General features: G+C 39.1%; 1 protein-coding gene across 1 annotated transcript in view; it reads left to right on the top strand.

Annotated features, from left to right (window-relative positions):
• The window catches only part of LOC137188928 (protocadherin-9-like), a 97282-nt gene extending 89659 nt beyond the window's left edge, over window positions 1-7623 (top strand). Inside the window, exon 6 of the mRNA XM_067598512.1 lies at window positions 3360-7623. Coding sequence (XP_067454613.1) covers window positions 3360-3823 — 464 coding nt within the window. The 3' untranslated portion in view covers window positions 3824-7623. The remainder of the gene's footprint in view (window positions 1-3359) is intronic.
• The last annotated feature ends 8932 nt before the right edge of the window (window positions 7624-16555 follow it).

Genomic DNA, 16555 nt, shown 5'->3' with positions numbered 1-16555 from the left:
CCATAAGTTCAGGGGCTGAATGAAAAATAAAACAAATAGAAGATTTTGAGATTATTTAAAGATAGGTTTGAGCATCACTGTGGTTCTGTCATGAAACTCTTGAGTTGTGGCGCCCAAATCTACAAACTGAAAGAAGAACAGAATCTCAGGTGAGGTATTAAAACCTTACAGCAACTAATTACACAGCAGCGTGTTCCCTACAGGTTTCTACACATTTATTTTATTGTTACATTCATTGTGACGGTTTGTGATAATTTATTTTTAAACATATATATTTGGTCTCCAAATTACAGTTAAGGAGTCTTTCAATAAGATAAAATGTAAAAATCAGAGAAAAAATCATGATACAAGTCCAGTTTCAAGCAAGTCAGCAAATGCATATTCAGTAAAGTAGAGTTTTGCAGAGTCAGGCTCTTTATGTGTGTGTGTGTGTGTGCGTGCATGTGCATATGAAAGAGGAAAGAGTGATAAAGAGCAAGTACACATACACAATTATTTTGTCCAACAAAAAATGTCCTAACCAAAGTTAAAACCAAACCTACGCCCTTGATTTCTAAATCAAAAGATTACAAGTACTTACACTTACTTATACATTACATTATGCCTTGTGTCCAGTCGAACTGTCCACTGTCATTTCTCTGCTATTTTCATTCAGTACAGAAAATATTTTTGGGAATCATGTGCACGCCATGGAGTATTCTCATACCTGGCTTTTACACGTGTCCAGTGTTTATACAAGCTATTAAGTTTGGACACACGAATGGAAGGTCAGCTGAAGGTGGATGCAGTGGTTTTCGATCTGCGGCTAGCCAAAGGATGTGTTGATGTTGCAGAACAAGATTGCTGTAGGCTACCACTGGTATTGACCTTGTGTATGACCATAAGATCAACTAGATTCCTAGTACTGTGGCACCGTGGGGTGCCCAGAAATACACAAGATCATGGATAATAGATTACGTTATGACAGAGCAGTCAAATTAGCCCACAGGCTGCTTTGAATGAGAACGTGAATTGAATACCACTTAATTTCTGAAGTCAACCAACAGTTATCTCAGGTGATTACAGGTGAGCTTGTATTAGATGTTCAGTTGACTCCACAGAGTAACTAAACAGGTATCACAGTTCTGTTTCAACCATATCACCACTGCTCGGTGAAGATGAATCATCTCAAATGAGAACAGTAGGTCTGATCTCAGTCATGCTGTCTATTACACCCCATTGTTTGCCATTATCCCCACTTGTCTGCCATTCAAATTTCCTTGAAAGGAACGTAGAAAAGAATGTTCACAGCATCAGGGGATTCATGGCGTCAGTGATGTGTGATTCCTCCCGAAAGCTCCGCGGGGTACAGTTGTTTCCCCTGAATACAAAAGACAGCGGCATCACAAGCAGGCTGCGGCATACCTCTAGCTGACGAAAGCAGCCAGAGCTGTCAGCAACATCACTCACGCCGTGCTCCCACCCTCCCAAATCCGCCACCGCCTATCCAAACTATCCCTCTGGAATAGAAAATAGCACAGGCCTATATCTTTTGGAGAAGCTGGAAATATTGCTTGGAAATATTGATGAAATATTGCATACAAAATTCTGAAGCACTGCAGGCTGTTGACACAGCTGCTGTGAGTTCAAGCAGTGTGTCACAAAGCCACAAAAATACCTTCCATTTGTAAAGTATGCTACATTAAAGACAGCTTCACCTTTTGGCTGTACTGATCAGCTAAAATTGAGGATAGGGGAAGTAATCTGACAAAACACACTTTCAAATGTGTGTGTTGTGTTAGGACCTAGGAACATTTATTTGTGTGTCTGGGTGTATGCTTGTGGAATAAGAAGTACGTTTGTGCTAATAGCATTACCTCATCAAAAAAGGCAGTACCCTGAAAAGGCATCACCAAAAAAACACTTGGAGAGAGATTGAGTCAGGGCACGGCCGAGACTTGGCTCGCCCCTATTGTGCTAGCTCAGAGAATGAGAAAGCAGCATCCATTTTTGCCTTAATGAAGTTAGTGACCCTCTGAAAGGTGACACATTTACCGCCCAAGGGATTTATACACTCCTGCTCCAAGGCTCCAGTTCAGTATGGAGAGGACAGATTTGACTCCATGTGGGCACTCCAAATATATCCTCACAATTTATACCAGGCGATTCATTTTCAGACACTGCTCTCATAATTAAAGTTGAGGCTGTGCTATTCAATCTACGGTAGCACAGAAATACAAAAAAGTGAGGGCACTGGGCCGTTATGCAACAATCTAGATAGTTTTATGGAATAGGACTGGTATCACTAGGATAGAGTAATCAGAATATTAATTTTCAGTCTGTATAATGCCGTATTTCAGTATAAAACTATAAACAAATTGGCAAGAAGATTTGCCAGTGTCTGTGGAATTGAATTGCACAGAGCATGCGTGCATGTGTGAACAACTTGTGTGCATAAAGGAAATAGTCATCCCAGTGTACTTCGGTCTAAGGCCGTTTAATTATTGATAGCATTCTTACTTATGCAAATATACTAAATAATTTCTACATGACAGCTTGAAGCTGAAGCCTAGAGGAGCGATGTGATGTTTGAATGAGGACCCCTCTTTCCTTTGCATGTCCTAGGAAACATAACACTGCAGGCTCCTGGTTGCCTTGGTGCATACTGTTTTACATTCTAATTATCTGGCTTGACAGGCTTTATTGCTGAGGCTCAATGTTGAGGCCTCAATCCAGACTCATTCTACATGTGATGTCAGTGCAAGGATAATGAGATAAGATAGTATGAGTGCTTTCCCAGTCGCATCCTTATTCAGTTTCTAGTTTTTTCTTACCTTCCATGCATGCAGTCTGAATATTGTCACAATTAAGCACGTGTATTTATGGTACCTGAAAGTGCTAAAGATGCTCACAGTGCTTACTGTTTTTTTTTTTTGTTTGTTTTTTTTTTCTTATTTGACCAGATTTTTTTTGGATTCTTAAAGATCAAAGGTGTGCCACATTGACAGTGATTAAAATAAACAATGCTTTGTTAAGATGTTCATTAAATATTTAATACAGTTAAGCCAATCCAAGACACAAACAGCAAGACATTTTTTTCTAACTCTAATTAAGCTACAGGGAATTCATTGCATATTGTAGGTAAACAGACAGAGTCATGGGAATATCAATGGAAATTAAATGCTCTGCTGGTGTTTTTCTCATTACAAGATAAAATGAAACATTTATCACTGACTTTCATTTTGCTAAAAGGCTGACATTTTGTGGGTCAACCGCTGATAAGATGACAACTTTCTTCTATTTACATTATGATTCATGAGTTCACTCGTTGACCTGACCTATGTTGTTTTCTTCTTTCCTCTTTCTCTGCTTTTTTACAGCTATCGAGGTGAACCTGCAGAAAGCCTTGGCTGAGGCCTCTGAGACCTGTACCCAGGAGTGTCTGATACTGGGCCACTCTGACAGCTGCTGGATGCCCCCAGCCCTGGCCCAGTTCCAGGGTCCTGGCAGCAACAGCCCCATCTCCACCCCTACCACCACTGCCATCTCCGGTACGCTCCCCTCCTTTGGCTTCCAGCAGAGCTGTGCCCGTGGAGCCAAAGCTAACATGGGCTGCATGGGGGTCATGGATGGTCGCCATACCCTGGGCAGGTCTGTGCCTAAAAGAGATGAACTGGACAAAGGGATCAACCGGCCGCAGTTCTACAACACCCTGGACAGACACTGCAGTAGTAAGAAGGAGGACCCCGTCAAGGTCATCCCCCTGGCAAGCTTCTCCTCTCCTGGGCAGCAGACGACCACTGGCGGGGGCAGCAGCTCCTTCTTACATGAGCACCAGTTGTAAAAGACAGATCTTCATTGGCCTGACATACATTTAACCCCATCCACAGATGGCTTTTTGTCAGTGACTTAATGATCAGTATGTATGCGTACGTGTGGAGTTATGCATCATTTGAATAACTTTGGCCAGCTCCAGCTCAATTTTACTAATGAAGACATCTGAGAATGGATTTGATCATGATGATGCTTTTCAGACAAAATCATATGGGATCAGGCTGACCGCTTAAGCATTTGAAAGGAACAACATAGCTGACCCATGTATAATAAATAAAAGGTAGTTCTATACCAAAGTAGTTCCATCAGAGGAAAAAAAAAAATCGAAATGCTTTTGCTTTCAGTTCGGTGATGTTTGCTTAGTGATAAGAAAGGGCAATGTACGCTTTAAGCTCCTTGGGCCCAGCTTACTGTGGAACTGTGTCCTAAAAGACCATTTCCTCACGCAGAAACAAATGCAAATACAGTACTTTGTGTTGAGTGAGCTAAATTGGGCTAAATGTTAATTATGAGCTCTGGGTGGATGGTGTTCCTGTTCAAGTTCTAGTGAAGTATTGCTCTGTATAACATGCAGCACAAACTCCTTTGGTGATGGAAGATGTTTCTCTTGTCTTGCCTGAATGTGTTTCAGAAGTCTATTTTGGTCAGGGGACTGCAGAAGGATTAAAAAAAAAGTCCACAAAGCATAACTAGGCCAATAGTAGACAGCACCGGTAATCTTTTGAATTCTTTTCATCATGGACTGGTACACAAAATACACACACATACCCAAGATGTTTTCCATATGGTGGTTGCTCCATCTCTGCCAACTCCATTAAAAAACTGTTCACAACTAGCATTATCTCAATAGCTTAGCCTTGAAAGGTGCAGACAAATGCGCTTTGGAAACACACCCTTTTGTTTCCTTCCCTTTGTTTTTATTTCTCACATTTTACTGCTCAGAAACATTCGCATAATAACAGCTATGGAGCCAATTATGAAATTCTCAGTCTAATTACTTTGATGTGTGATCTCAGCAGCGACCCTCATTGTGGTTAGGAGGTCTGGAATTGTTCTCTTGGCTAGCTGGAAACATGCTCTGCATGTGCAGAGGCAATGACAAGGTGATAAGCCCTCAAAAATAGCAGCTTTATTCGCTCCTACTCTTCACATCATAGCATTAATGACACCTATGTTCTTGCAATTTATTACTTTTGTGTGTTTTCATACATCTTAGTTTGGCAGGAAAGTTTCTGTTATCAGTTTTTACTATGTGTTGACAGTGGAATAATAGACCAGAGTGCAAGAATTTCTTCAGGGCCCTGAGTCTATCTGAATTATTGATGTAAATGTTATTTTTGCAGTTATCATAAGAATACGCATTGGCACTATTTGAAAGGACCTCCCTTCAGGCTTCCCCTCACCATGGTTTCGGCATACACACACAATGCATCATTGCCTGGGTGTGTAAATTGTACTGATGATGATAACTACTCCAGACTAACTTGCTGCTGTAACAGATTGGGTGCAGTATAATCTATTGCTACAGCAATAAGTGACTTTGCTGATATTCATTTTTCTTTCTAGGAACATCCAAGCCAGGTGTCTACATCATCAGGTATATGATTCATGCAATTCATTTTCTTGTACCATCTTGCAAATTGGGAACAGGCCTAAATCTATAATGCAACGTGGCATTCTTGAGGGAAGGTGCAACGCAAATTGTGTTTGCATGCTCTTAGCTACCACACCTATTCTCTCTGATACTTCGGGTCAGGACTCTTATCATTATAAAGAGGATTTATTTGAGACTCAGTGAAATGATCACTTAAAGGAACAGTGTGTCAAGGACAAGGAAAGGGGCAATTCAATTTCACCTCAGTCAATTACGAAAATGAATTTAATTCAAAACATGCAACTTAAATAAATCCTCCTATAAACATCATTTGATGAAAATGTCCCTGTTCGGGAATCCAATTTCAGCTCATTTACCAATACTTTCATTTTTTTCTTCTATCACTTTTAATCTCATTTCATTGTTATAGGACAGACATGTATCACCAAATGGCATAAATAATACATATTTAATCAAAAGGAGCGCATATCAAAGGGAACATGCATCATAATGTCACTGAAAACTGAAATCGCTTTGACAAATGATCCAAAAGTCAGAGAAAAAAAAAATCCAAAATTATGTGAAAAAGGAGGGCAAATACATTTCTGGCTTGGATTATTTCAACAAAAAAAACAAACAAACAAACAAAAAAAAAAACAATTAGGTTTTTAAGAAACGTTTGCATTCTTTACCATGCATCACCATTGCTTAGTGCTAATAAAAATGACACAGGAAATTGTGCCCTTCCTCATATCATGGGGGGAGAGAATATCCATTAAATATGTATGGGATAATACACTATCACACTGCAACAAAAATGTCCTTGTTTGAAATAATTTATCCAATCACATGTGTACAGTATGCACAATATTACCTATCTGTAATCCTCACTGTGTTTTAACTTACTCTGCTTACATAACTCCTATGTACTGTAATGTTGCAGCAGCTACATTTATTGAAAGACAACTTGAGAAATTCTGACTGCATGAATGAACCTGTACATCAGTAGGATATTGCTTTGGATACTAATATGAGTTTTTTGTGTACTGTTGTCCCATTTTATTTTACCATGTGCACCTCTAGAGGTAAAACTGGCAATGTTTGATGTGCTTATTTTTTCAACAAAGAGCATACCCATGAATGTGAATTTGTTTTGTTTGTTTTTTTGTTTTTTTTTTTTTTTTGGTTTTTGGTTTTTGGAGGGGATGGGGGTGGGGGTGAGGGAATGAGGCTCCTCCGAGTAAGTAGTGGTTTTCATATTTCACAAAATACAGGCAAATAGAAAAAATGTCATGAGTGATGACAGTTTTTCACTTTGCATGATTCTGCTCTCATTTTCCTGTTTTCCATCTCTCCTAATAATATGAATAGCGAAGATACAATACAAAAAACTGAACATTGCATTTTATTTTCAGACATTTTCAACTCAAAAATTGTGTCATGATTATCATGTCGACCTGTGTCATAATTTGCATGAACCGTTTGGACTTCCACAAGGCGTTTTGACACTTGACTATGTAGCTCATGCATCCATGACTAGATTCAGTCTCAGTATTGATGTTTACTGCTCTACCTGTGTGTCTGTCTTATGGAACAAAACAAATGTTACACAGTGTACACATTCAAACTTTGTGAAGTGTGCGTACCACTTATGCCTCTAAGTACACACAAATATCTATTCTGTCAGGTAAAATGGATTTTACACTGTACATAGCAGTACCCCTAAGAACTAATAATAATGGTTACAAACTGGAAAGCCGCATACAGTAAGGACTAAAGGCTACAGGCTAAATACTGGAATTCACTATGTTGATAAAAAGGGAAAACATAAGAAAAGATGAGATGACAATCTCTGTTGTAATGTAAATGGTTACATATGCATAATATTAATGAGAGTGTGTCTGAATGTGTTTATAGGTGATCTTGTATGTGTGTGAGGGAGAGTGTGTCCTTGCATGTATGCGCGCGTGCGTGTGCACTATGTGTATACTGGCATGCACATTGCCAGAATATTTTATGTACACAAAATGTATCTTGTACAAAAACTATATCAAAATATGATATAAGACTTAAGTATATGCTTGTAAATTAGTCATCAGTGAGTCAGGTCGAGTTTGCTTTGAGAGAAGGCTTCAATGCTTGCCAGCGAATCTGTATTGGTCCGTTAAAGCTATACAGTCTGTGTTGTCATGCCTTTGTACAATATCCCATTTAAATCTATGAAAAAATGACCTTCCATATGGTGAAATGATTTTTCTTGTCATTGAATTTTACTTGAGCCATTAAATATTGAGTCCTCAAAGTATGCACGGATCATGCTTGTCCTTCACTTTACATTGTTGTTTGATTAAGTTTTGCCTGAGAGCATTGTCATATCAGTGATAGATGTGACATGAGAGCATATTGTCACTCCATATTGTTATTGCATATTGTTACTCCAATTATAGCAATCTCCAGCTAATGATATATGACAAATTAGACATGGAATTTCACCTTCATCATTTCTGGAAATAAATACCACTGGGGTAACAATTCAACCTATGACATACGGTAAATGGATATATTTATGGGAACAGAGAAAAACACTCACACACACAACCCTAAGACAGACTTCAAAAACTGCAATTCATTGTTGGTGGCTGTGGATATTGCCACATTCACACCATCAGGGTGTCACACTCTGGAAATACACCCCGCTACCTTGGACAGAGGTGAACGCTAGCTTACTGTGAACACCAAGCAGTGCACACTTGGGTTAACAATAGGTACTTTAACTAAATTTTGCTAACAGAGAAAGTAGACTATCATCAAGTAACATTAAATGTACCAAAATACTGCAACTCAGTGTGAGTCCTGGAGATAGGGAGAGCAGCAGGTGAGCAAACTATCAATCACAGCTGTCAATCAACACCCACACAGCAGACATCAATGTCTACTATAAGTCTTCAAATCAACAGAGCAACACTTTCCAAAATGAGCACACTTAATAGAAGGCCCCAGTTTAGCAAGTCAGACCATAATAAGTCATTGTAAAATATATTTTTAGAGAAAAGTTGATGCTTTTTGAAGGGGAGTCAATTGGAGCCAGGGATTTTTTGGAGCCAGCATCTAGCAGCTGCCGGGGGCATTGCACTTTAAGGTACATCTGCATTGGCTTCAGCCTCAAGCCATAGTATTTGCCGCTTGGGAGCAACATTAGCATTCATTTGGAGTGCTTCCTACTAGCTGTTTTTGGTCTCAGAGGGAAATATTAGGCTCTTTAGCTGCTAAATGCTCCACTACGTTCACCAGCTAGTCACTATCTTTGTCTTCCATTTGCTGCCAGGCAGTGCAGTGGGGTGTTATAGCATTGAAAGTGTAGCAAAACCTTAAGTTGTGGGCTGGAAAACCAAAACAATGAGCTGAAGATGCTATAAAGCTCCACAAATCCAATAAAAACTGCAGAGTCAGTTAAACATTTCCTGTGGGTTCATCACTGCAAGCAACATCTTTCGCATACAAGGAATATGTTGACGGTTGCCACTTTGAATTCAATTTATTCCAACACTGAAAGTTGTAACTATTGGAATTATTGCCATTGCTACCGTCCACGTGATGTGAACACATGGTATGAATCTATCCATAACTGTGCTGCGTAAATTGCAGAACAGGTACTCTACAACAACCATTACTTAAATCGCATGCTAAATATGCTCTGGATTTTGAAGGGGTGCCATGTTTTATGTACACAGTAATGTTTTAAATATTATGGTATTGTAGTAGTTATAATGAATTTGGAAAAATACTTGAACTGCAGATATTCCATTCATCATTATTTATATCAAAATACCTTACATCTATGTGGTCAAAAAATGAATGGTTGGGCCTTTAAATGTAGATCATGGCACCTTTAGAGTCTAAAGGGCACTTTGATGGATTCTTTTAGGAAAGGCAGAGCACTCATCGATCAGTTCCTACATTTTTGATGTAATCCAACAATACAGATCAATGAGCTTTTCGTCACAAGTTTGCTCCTCTACTCATTAGACTGCCCAGCCATTATTATATCAGCATAGACCATAGACTCTAGGAAGTACTGTAGGCTATAAATTTCAGAAGAAAATCAATAGACCACAATAAACCTTAATTTTAGTTCTAGGGCCAAGATGTAAATGTAAGTTTAAGCCATGAGTAGAGAAAGTATCTATTCATTCATGTGGTGTGTCTGTTCAGAATGTCAACTGTGATGTACTTTAGACTCTCTGTGCAGGATCTTCACTGATACCCTAAGGCTGTCTATTCTACCTGTGGCCATTTGGGCTTGTGTACAGTAAAGATACAGAAAAAACTAAATTGTACATGGCATTTTTTATCTTTTTTTGGTCATTGCTCATGTTCTTTTAATATCTGTTCGTTCACACATCCATCCATGTACTCATCCATCCATCCATCCATCAATCCATGTATCCACTCATCCATCTATGGCAGCTTTGATGCCTCAAAGGCAAACTCTGCAACAGCTTTGACAATCCCCCTGGGCTATAGATCCACCTGAGGCCCTTTTGGCTTAATGCTTTATCCACTGTTCTCTTATGAATATATACAAGTCCTCGGAGAGGAAACCTCAAGCATACAGTATAGTGCAGGGGTTGATGTTCACGACAACGGGACATGACAGGATCTGTCGGCACTGACTCCTAACTTGCGCGACACAAAGAGCCATGTCATGTACCTCGTAACACGCCAAAGGCTTGCTGGACTGTGTCATCTTGCCGCATCTTCAGCATATGTTCACTCCCCAATCTCCTTAAGAGAGCCGGCTGTGACCTGCCCCATTAGTTTTCCATGGTAATTGGCTAATAATGAGACAGTGACAGTGCCAAGGATGTCTGTAGTGTCAAAACACATGCATACCCAACTACACCAATCTGCATTTCCAGTAATTACTGCATATTTGAACAGAAAGGACTTTGTCAGCGTACTCACTGCTTGCTTCTTTTCTCACCCCTACACCCTCCATCCCCATCTGCTAACAAGCTAACTTATTGTAAGCCTACTTAGTTCTCAAGGTGTCATCTGTTGAAGTGTCAGGAGAACATATAGAGATTGTCAAACAGTACACTAATTTCAAATTGTAATTAAACTGGCCATCAGGTACCTTGAGGCTGTTTAGTCAACAGCAGGGTACTAATTACTATAAGATGACCTTTGGAATAATATCTGGTGAATTATTCATAGTTGAGAAAATTGCTTCGGAGACATGCCAACGACATCCAAGGGACGGCTGAGTGTACACACCCAGAAAATTCCACTCAAAGATTTGAGCCTGGCCATGAAAATGAGGTCAGCAGATGGATGAAACTGTAGCTTTTTTTTGTGTGGTTGCGATATGCCATGAAAGACAAAATGAGTTTTTTTTCCAACAAAAAGAGGAATGTTGCCGACCAGAAAATAGACTGACTCATGTAAAGTGAATGTATAGGAGTTTGGAGGGAGAAGATTGTCTGTCTCAGGGTGGCTAAAGTACCAATATTATCCTACTGTGCAAGTTGACACTTCATTATAGTGGACTCAACTCTTCTGACTCTACAACTCTACAAATAGGATGTCAGATAAGACTGACAGTTCTATACTATCTTGATTTTGCAAGAAATAAACCATATTTTAATTCAAGTTAGATTTTATAGCATGCATGAGAATGTTAATAATACTGAAAATAACAACCTACAGTACAGAAACATAATGCACGCTATTAGTTTATTTTTACTTTATACCCCAATTACATAATAATGATTTTCAGGAGAACATAAGATAGATAATATAACTGGGAGAAATGCATAATCTCATATAAATGAGAGGACATGAGATGTAAAGACAAAAGAAGATACTGAAAGAGAAAGGAAGCAGTGGTACGGTGTAAATTAGTAAACATATTTTAACAGATCCATCCTCCTGTGGTAACTTTCAACACCACTGACAGCATCTACTCCCTCATGCTTTAAATCTTTCTGTGGGGTATTCTGCACAGAAAGGGCAGAGGTCCTGAAGAGTTTCTTTCCCATCTCTGTTCAAGCTTTAGGGACACACTGCAGAAATTACTCCTGGGAACTTGCAGAAAACTGTTCTCCACATCTCTGTGAGACATAAATATATACACAACGGGAAAACTAGTCTCCAACACGAATGACAACAGATGAACCTGAGTGAATGACAAATCTGGGACATGTTGTACGATCACTGCTGCATACTGTAAAGCTTGAGGAATACGAGGGATAAAATTGTTTTATGTTTTTTTTTTGTTTTTTCTTGGTTTTTTTTACAGGACTGGTTTCTTCCACTCTGACAGTGTCCATATCACTAAGGCACAAGCAGTCACCCAATCAACTGTGCACCATGACAATGACATTAACCATATGGCCAGGCCCTCTGAGTAACCTCATTCAGTATGATCTCAGCTGAGTATGGGAGGTTTTGAAACAGGGTCAGATACAGTGCTCTTCACTGCCATCATAGAGAACCCAAATGATTAGTCAAAATTTGGGGTAATTGGTAGTAATTAACATTGACCTTGCCCTCTCAGACATTAGAGGACCAAAGCCATGCCAGAAAATCTCCCACTGCCATTAGAGAGCAATTACTGATGGGACACACCATAAAATAAAAAAAATATGCGTACAGTAGCTGTGTGCATCTTTATTTCAAATGTATATTGCACACTTCTGAAAATCTGATGTGAGAAGATTTGCGATGTACAAATGACCACAGATTGCATATGTTCATTATCTACTTCAAACATTAAACCGACAAACTGTTTTTTTTTTTCTTTTTCAATTTAGTGATATTGTTAAAAGAGGTGGTCACAAAGTCGTGCAGTACTGTGCTGTATTCCTCCTTGGCCTTGTCCTGTCTCTTTTTAATTGGCGTTCAACTTTGTAAGTAAGTTTTCTTTGTCTGTTCAGCCATAGTGGCCATCATACTAACTTGGTCTTTGGTTTACTTTACACAAACTTTACTTTACTCAACCTCTTTTTATAAAGAAAAACACAACACTTCCTGTGAGCCTGAGGATTGTTCCTGCTGGGAACGAGACACCAGACACCACAAAGCAAATACTCTTTCGTGACCTGGGCACAGGTGGAATCATTAGTGTCTTGTATCGATCTGCAGCATTTAATGGCAAAAACAGTATCATTTATCAAAAAGTAAAATTTGTTACTTTAATTTAATTAATAACAACTACCACTCTCTTTAATCCTCCCAGGGTTTTCCTGCCTAAGTAAAAAAGTAGATACATTTATAGCATTGGCTTGCCTGATAGATAATAAAGAGAAACTAAGTTCACATCATGCCCCTTTCGCAGTAAGGAAGTACATCAGAGAAACTGCTTTTACTGCGTGTTCTTTGTGTGAATCTAAAGACAGTATCACAGGGCAGCCACGGTGCCTGACAAGCCTGTTCACGTTCAGCACACACGCAGCTTTCCTGCAGTTAAGGCAGCAAGTCCCTGAAGCTCTTCCTCCATGGAGTTTATTGTCAGAGTCTCTCCGATGGTAGGACGCCTCTCCCTCCTCTTTGAAATCCGGAGGATCAAACAAAACAACACTGTTGACGCAGAGTGTGTTGTGTTTGTGGTTTAAATATATAATCAATTTCCATGGTTAGAGGTTTTTATTTGTTGTTTTATTGTTGCTAGATTACTAAATGGATAATGAATGTGGTAGACCCCACTACACTGTATGTTGACTTTGATATGTGTGCTCTATCTATCCTCATTAAAGGACCGTACTAGTGTTTTTACACATTTTAGCATTTTTACTCTGTGTTTTGATTTTTTTTTTTGTTTGTTTTTCCTACCTACCAGGCTTGCATTGTGTTGTGTTATTTCCATAAACTTGTGGCAAAAATCAGACATCATGTTGATTGTGTTGGCTTATTTATCTAGCAAGTTTAATTCTCAAAAACAGATTTGAATGTAATAAAATTAATGATTTCCAATGGTTGCCTGGAAATAAAGACATTAAAAATCAAAAATACTATATTGTTCTTATAAAATGGTCAATTGCAATGCAAAATATGTGTGATTTGCAGATTTTGGGCCCAAATATGCAAAAACACTGGTATGGTCCTTTAATCTCTTTTCAAAACAGTATTATTCTAGCCAATCAACCTTTACTTTCAAGAACATCTATTGAACAATGGCAAGCGAAAGCATGGTGGGATGAAAAGAAAGAAGCAACAGGGAAAATCAATATAGCAATTATGTGTGCAGATAATGGACATCAAGGTGTTATTTGGAGTGACCGAAAAGAAGAGGTGACATATAGCCAATTCAAATGTGCAATCATTTCATTGTCTCACATCTGGCGCTTCTGGCATGGATTTAGTGTCACCAGGCTCTAGAAAACCCACAGTGTTCTGTTTTTTTTTTGTTGTTTTTCTGCTTCTTCAGCTGAATTAGCATTGTTTAGCAGTATCTAATCATTTGATTCTTCTTTATGTTTGCACACAATCAGCTGCCTCTGTTAAAACTCTGTAAGCTATTATGTTTTTATCAGTCACCAAAACCCTGAAAACAGAAGCAACAAACACAGCACAGCGATTAGCTAATTGAGATCTTAGACTACTACAAACATACACACACACCCACGCACACACACACCGTGAGTGACATGGGGCAAGTGCCGGAAGAAGAAGGACAGGGAGACAGATAAATGCGCACACACATACACACACATACCCCACCCCCCATGCTTTTACCTGCTTCAAAGAGGTCACCTCTAGCTCTGTCAAGCTTTGCAGGTGGGTCATAGATCTGGATTTGATAACTGGAGGGAGTTTAGAGAGCAGACATTTGACAAGCATGACAATGCTCTGACAGCCCTCATTGGGCCATGATTAATGACTGACATCCCTTTCGCCTGTCTCATACAGAATGCAAATGCAGTGCTGGGAGAAAATTACCCTAATGTGGCCCGTAATTGGATGCAGGAAGTATCACGTAAAGCAAGAGCAAGATAGAGGTTTTTTCTCTTGAAACAAGGCTTTATTATAGGGAACACCACAGAGATAGTGAAAGAGATGCTGTGCTGTGATTGAAAATGACCGCCAGCAAATCCTTCTCATTTGTAGTAACACATCGACATCTATCAGTGAGTCCAGGGACGAGCGGAGTGGATGTTTGGTGTCTTGAGTTGAAAAGTCACTCCTGAGCTGGCTCGCTCACTTCATGTAATAATCATTTTCCTTTCGCTGTTTGGTCAAGTGTTGCTGAGTTAGGGCAGCAGGTTTATATCAGACACTGCACCATAGATGAGAACAGCCGTCTCGATACATTTTGAAATTTAACTAGTTGAACCACATAAAGAGATGAATGCCAGCATCTCTGTAAAGGCTTGAATTTGAATAGATGCTCTAGGTGCTCCTTTCAAACAGCTGGCATCAGATTTTAATGAATATGCATAACGGATATCATGCACTGACATTTGTCATTGAGTCTTTTGACTGGAACTACAAGTTCACTTTACCTTCTGAAGGACACTGAGTGCCAATGCACTGTACTGCAGTGCTAAAACATGCCAGTTGTTCTAGATGCTTCTTTGCTAGCTGTGTTGCTATGCATTTAGCCCTGATATGGTTCCATTCAGCTATCCAGCTGCATGCTGCATCAAGTGAGCAAGGGCTTTAATGAAAGGACTGAATTAAAAGAAGAGCTACGTTTTTCATTTAATGTTGATTGCTCAAAGTGCCTCTACTAAAAGGCACATGTCCATTCTGATACACAGTGTGATCAAAATGAATGTTGTTCCACTCTGCAAATAACATTTACATTTATAAAGTAAAAAAGCAAGCATTGATGTTTTCGAAATATTTCAAGGGGAGTGAATTTGTTGGACACTGGTATAATTTTGTATCCACTCTACAGTCTGCATTAACTACATTCTGTCATTAGAATAAGGCCCAAAATGACACCAATCCAACCATAAAGACATAAAGACAGAACAACATCGGTGTGATGTTCAGTTGTGATTTGTCTTTGATCATAATTTGCAATTAACATACAAACCGTAAAGTATGAAAGCCACTGGGGGTAGGGGGGAATAATCACAAAGCGACCTGATGATTCTGTCAGGGGGTGGAGGGAGGGACACTTCCATGACACCCTTGCTCTGGTGGGAATAAGTGTCAAAAAGCATGACCGCTTTTGAAGACTGCAGCAATTACAGAGACAAACAATTACAAGAAACTAAGAAAAAAAGGGTGTACAGTAATGAGCAAACTTGATTTTCTGTATGTGTTGTTGCTAAAAGCAGGCGAGCCCGAATGTCTCATGAAGTTCCTCATTACCTGATTGTATAATAGATATAATCAAGCCACAATGTCCAATTAGGAGTGCATGGGCATATCTCTATTTAAACAAGACGAGGTCAAAACCTAGCATATGGCTGAACCGTGTATGAAATGCTAGAGGGCTTTTAATTTGTACATTGCCTGGTTACCATCAGACATGGACATCGCCAGCTTTTCAAAGATGTTTGTTTTATGAAACTTTAAGCTTATTTATTTTTATAGCACTTTTTATACAGTAGTTGTAACTCAAGGTGCTGTACACATAAGAAAAACATTAAAAATACTTAAAACTCATTGCACCAGATTTTGGGTGGAGACTATATAGTGCTGTTGTAAGAAGGGTTGAGTTAAGATTTACACTACTTTTTTATATGTTTTATATAAGCCCGTTCTCACTCCCAACTCGTTACATATTGATGCTTGTTCAGGACCCCGTGGCGTCACTTTTTAACGCACTGGGTACCCCTTTAGCATCATTTTTTAATGTGCAGGGTAGTCCGATAGACTTCTGCTGAACTCCCACAACATCTGAAATAGACGCTATGAGACCAATGACGTCTAAATAAGGTGACAAATTTCAGCCTAGTCGCCAGAATAAAACGTTGGCGTTGTATGTTTCTGCAAACCACAGATATGTTGAATATGTACATTTCAACACCTGTAATACGGAGCATATTAACATTTCAACAATACGTATCATATCAACATTTCTGGAGTGAAATACTTCACATGACATCTATATAAACTGACTTACTTTCTTATTAGGAGGTGTAGTGGTCGGTGGATGGCTTGTAATTTTGTTGGCAGAAAGTTGGAAGTTGG

Source organism: Thunnus thynnus, chromosome 9 (assembly GCF_963924715.1).
Source record: "Thunnus thynnus chromosome 9, fThuThy2.1, whole genome shotgun sequence".
In the NCBI taxonomy this organism is placed as follows: domain Eukaryota; kingdom Metazoa; phylum Chordata; class Actinopteri; order Scombriformes; family Scombridae; genus Thunnus; species Thunnus thynnus.
Note: the sequence above shows the minus strand (reverse complement) of the source record. Positions and strands in the feature narration are given on the sequence as shown.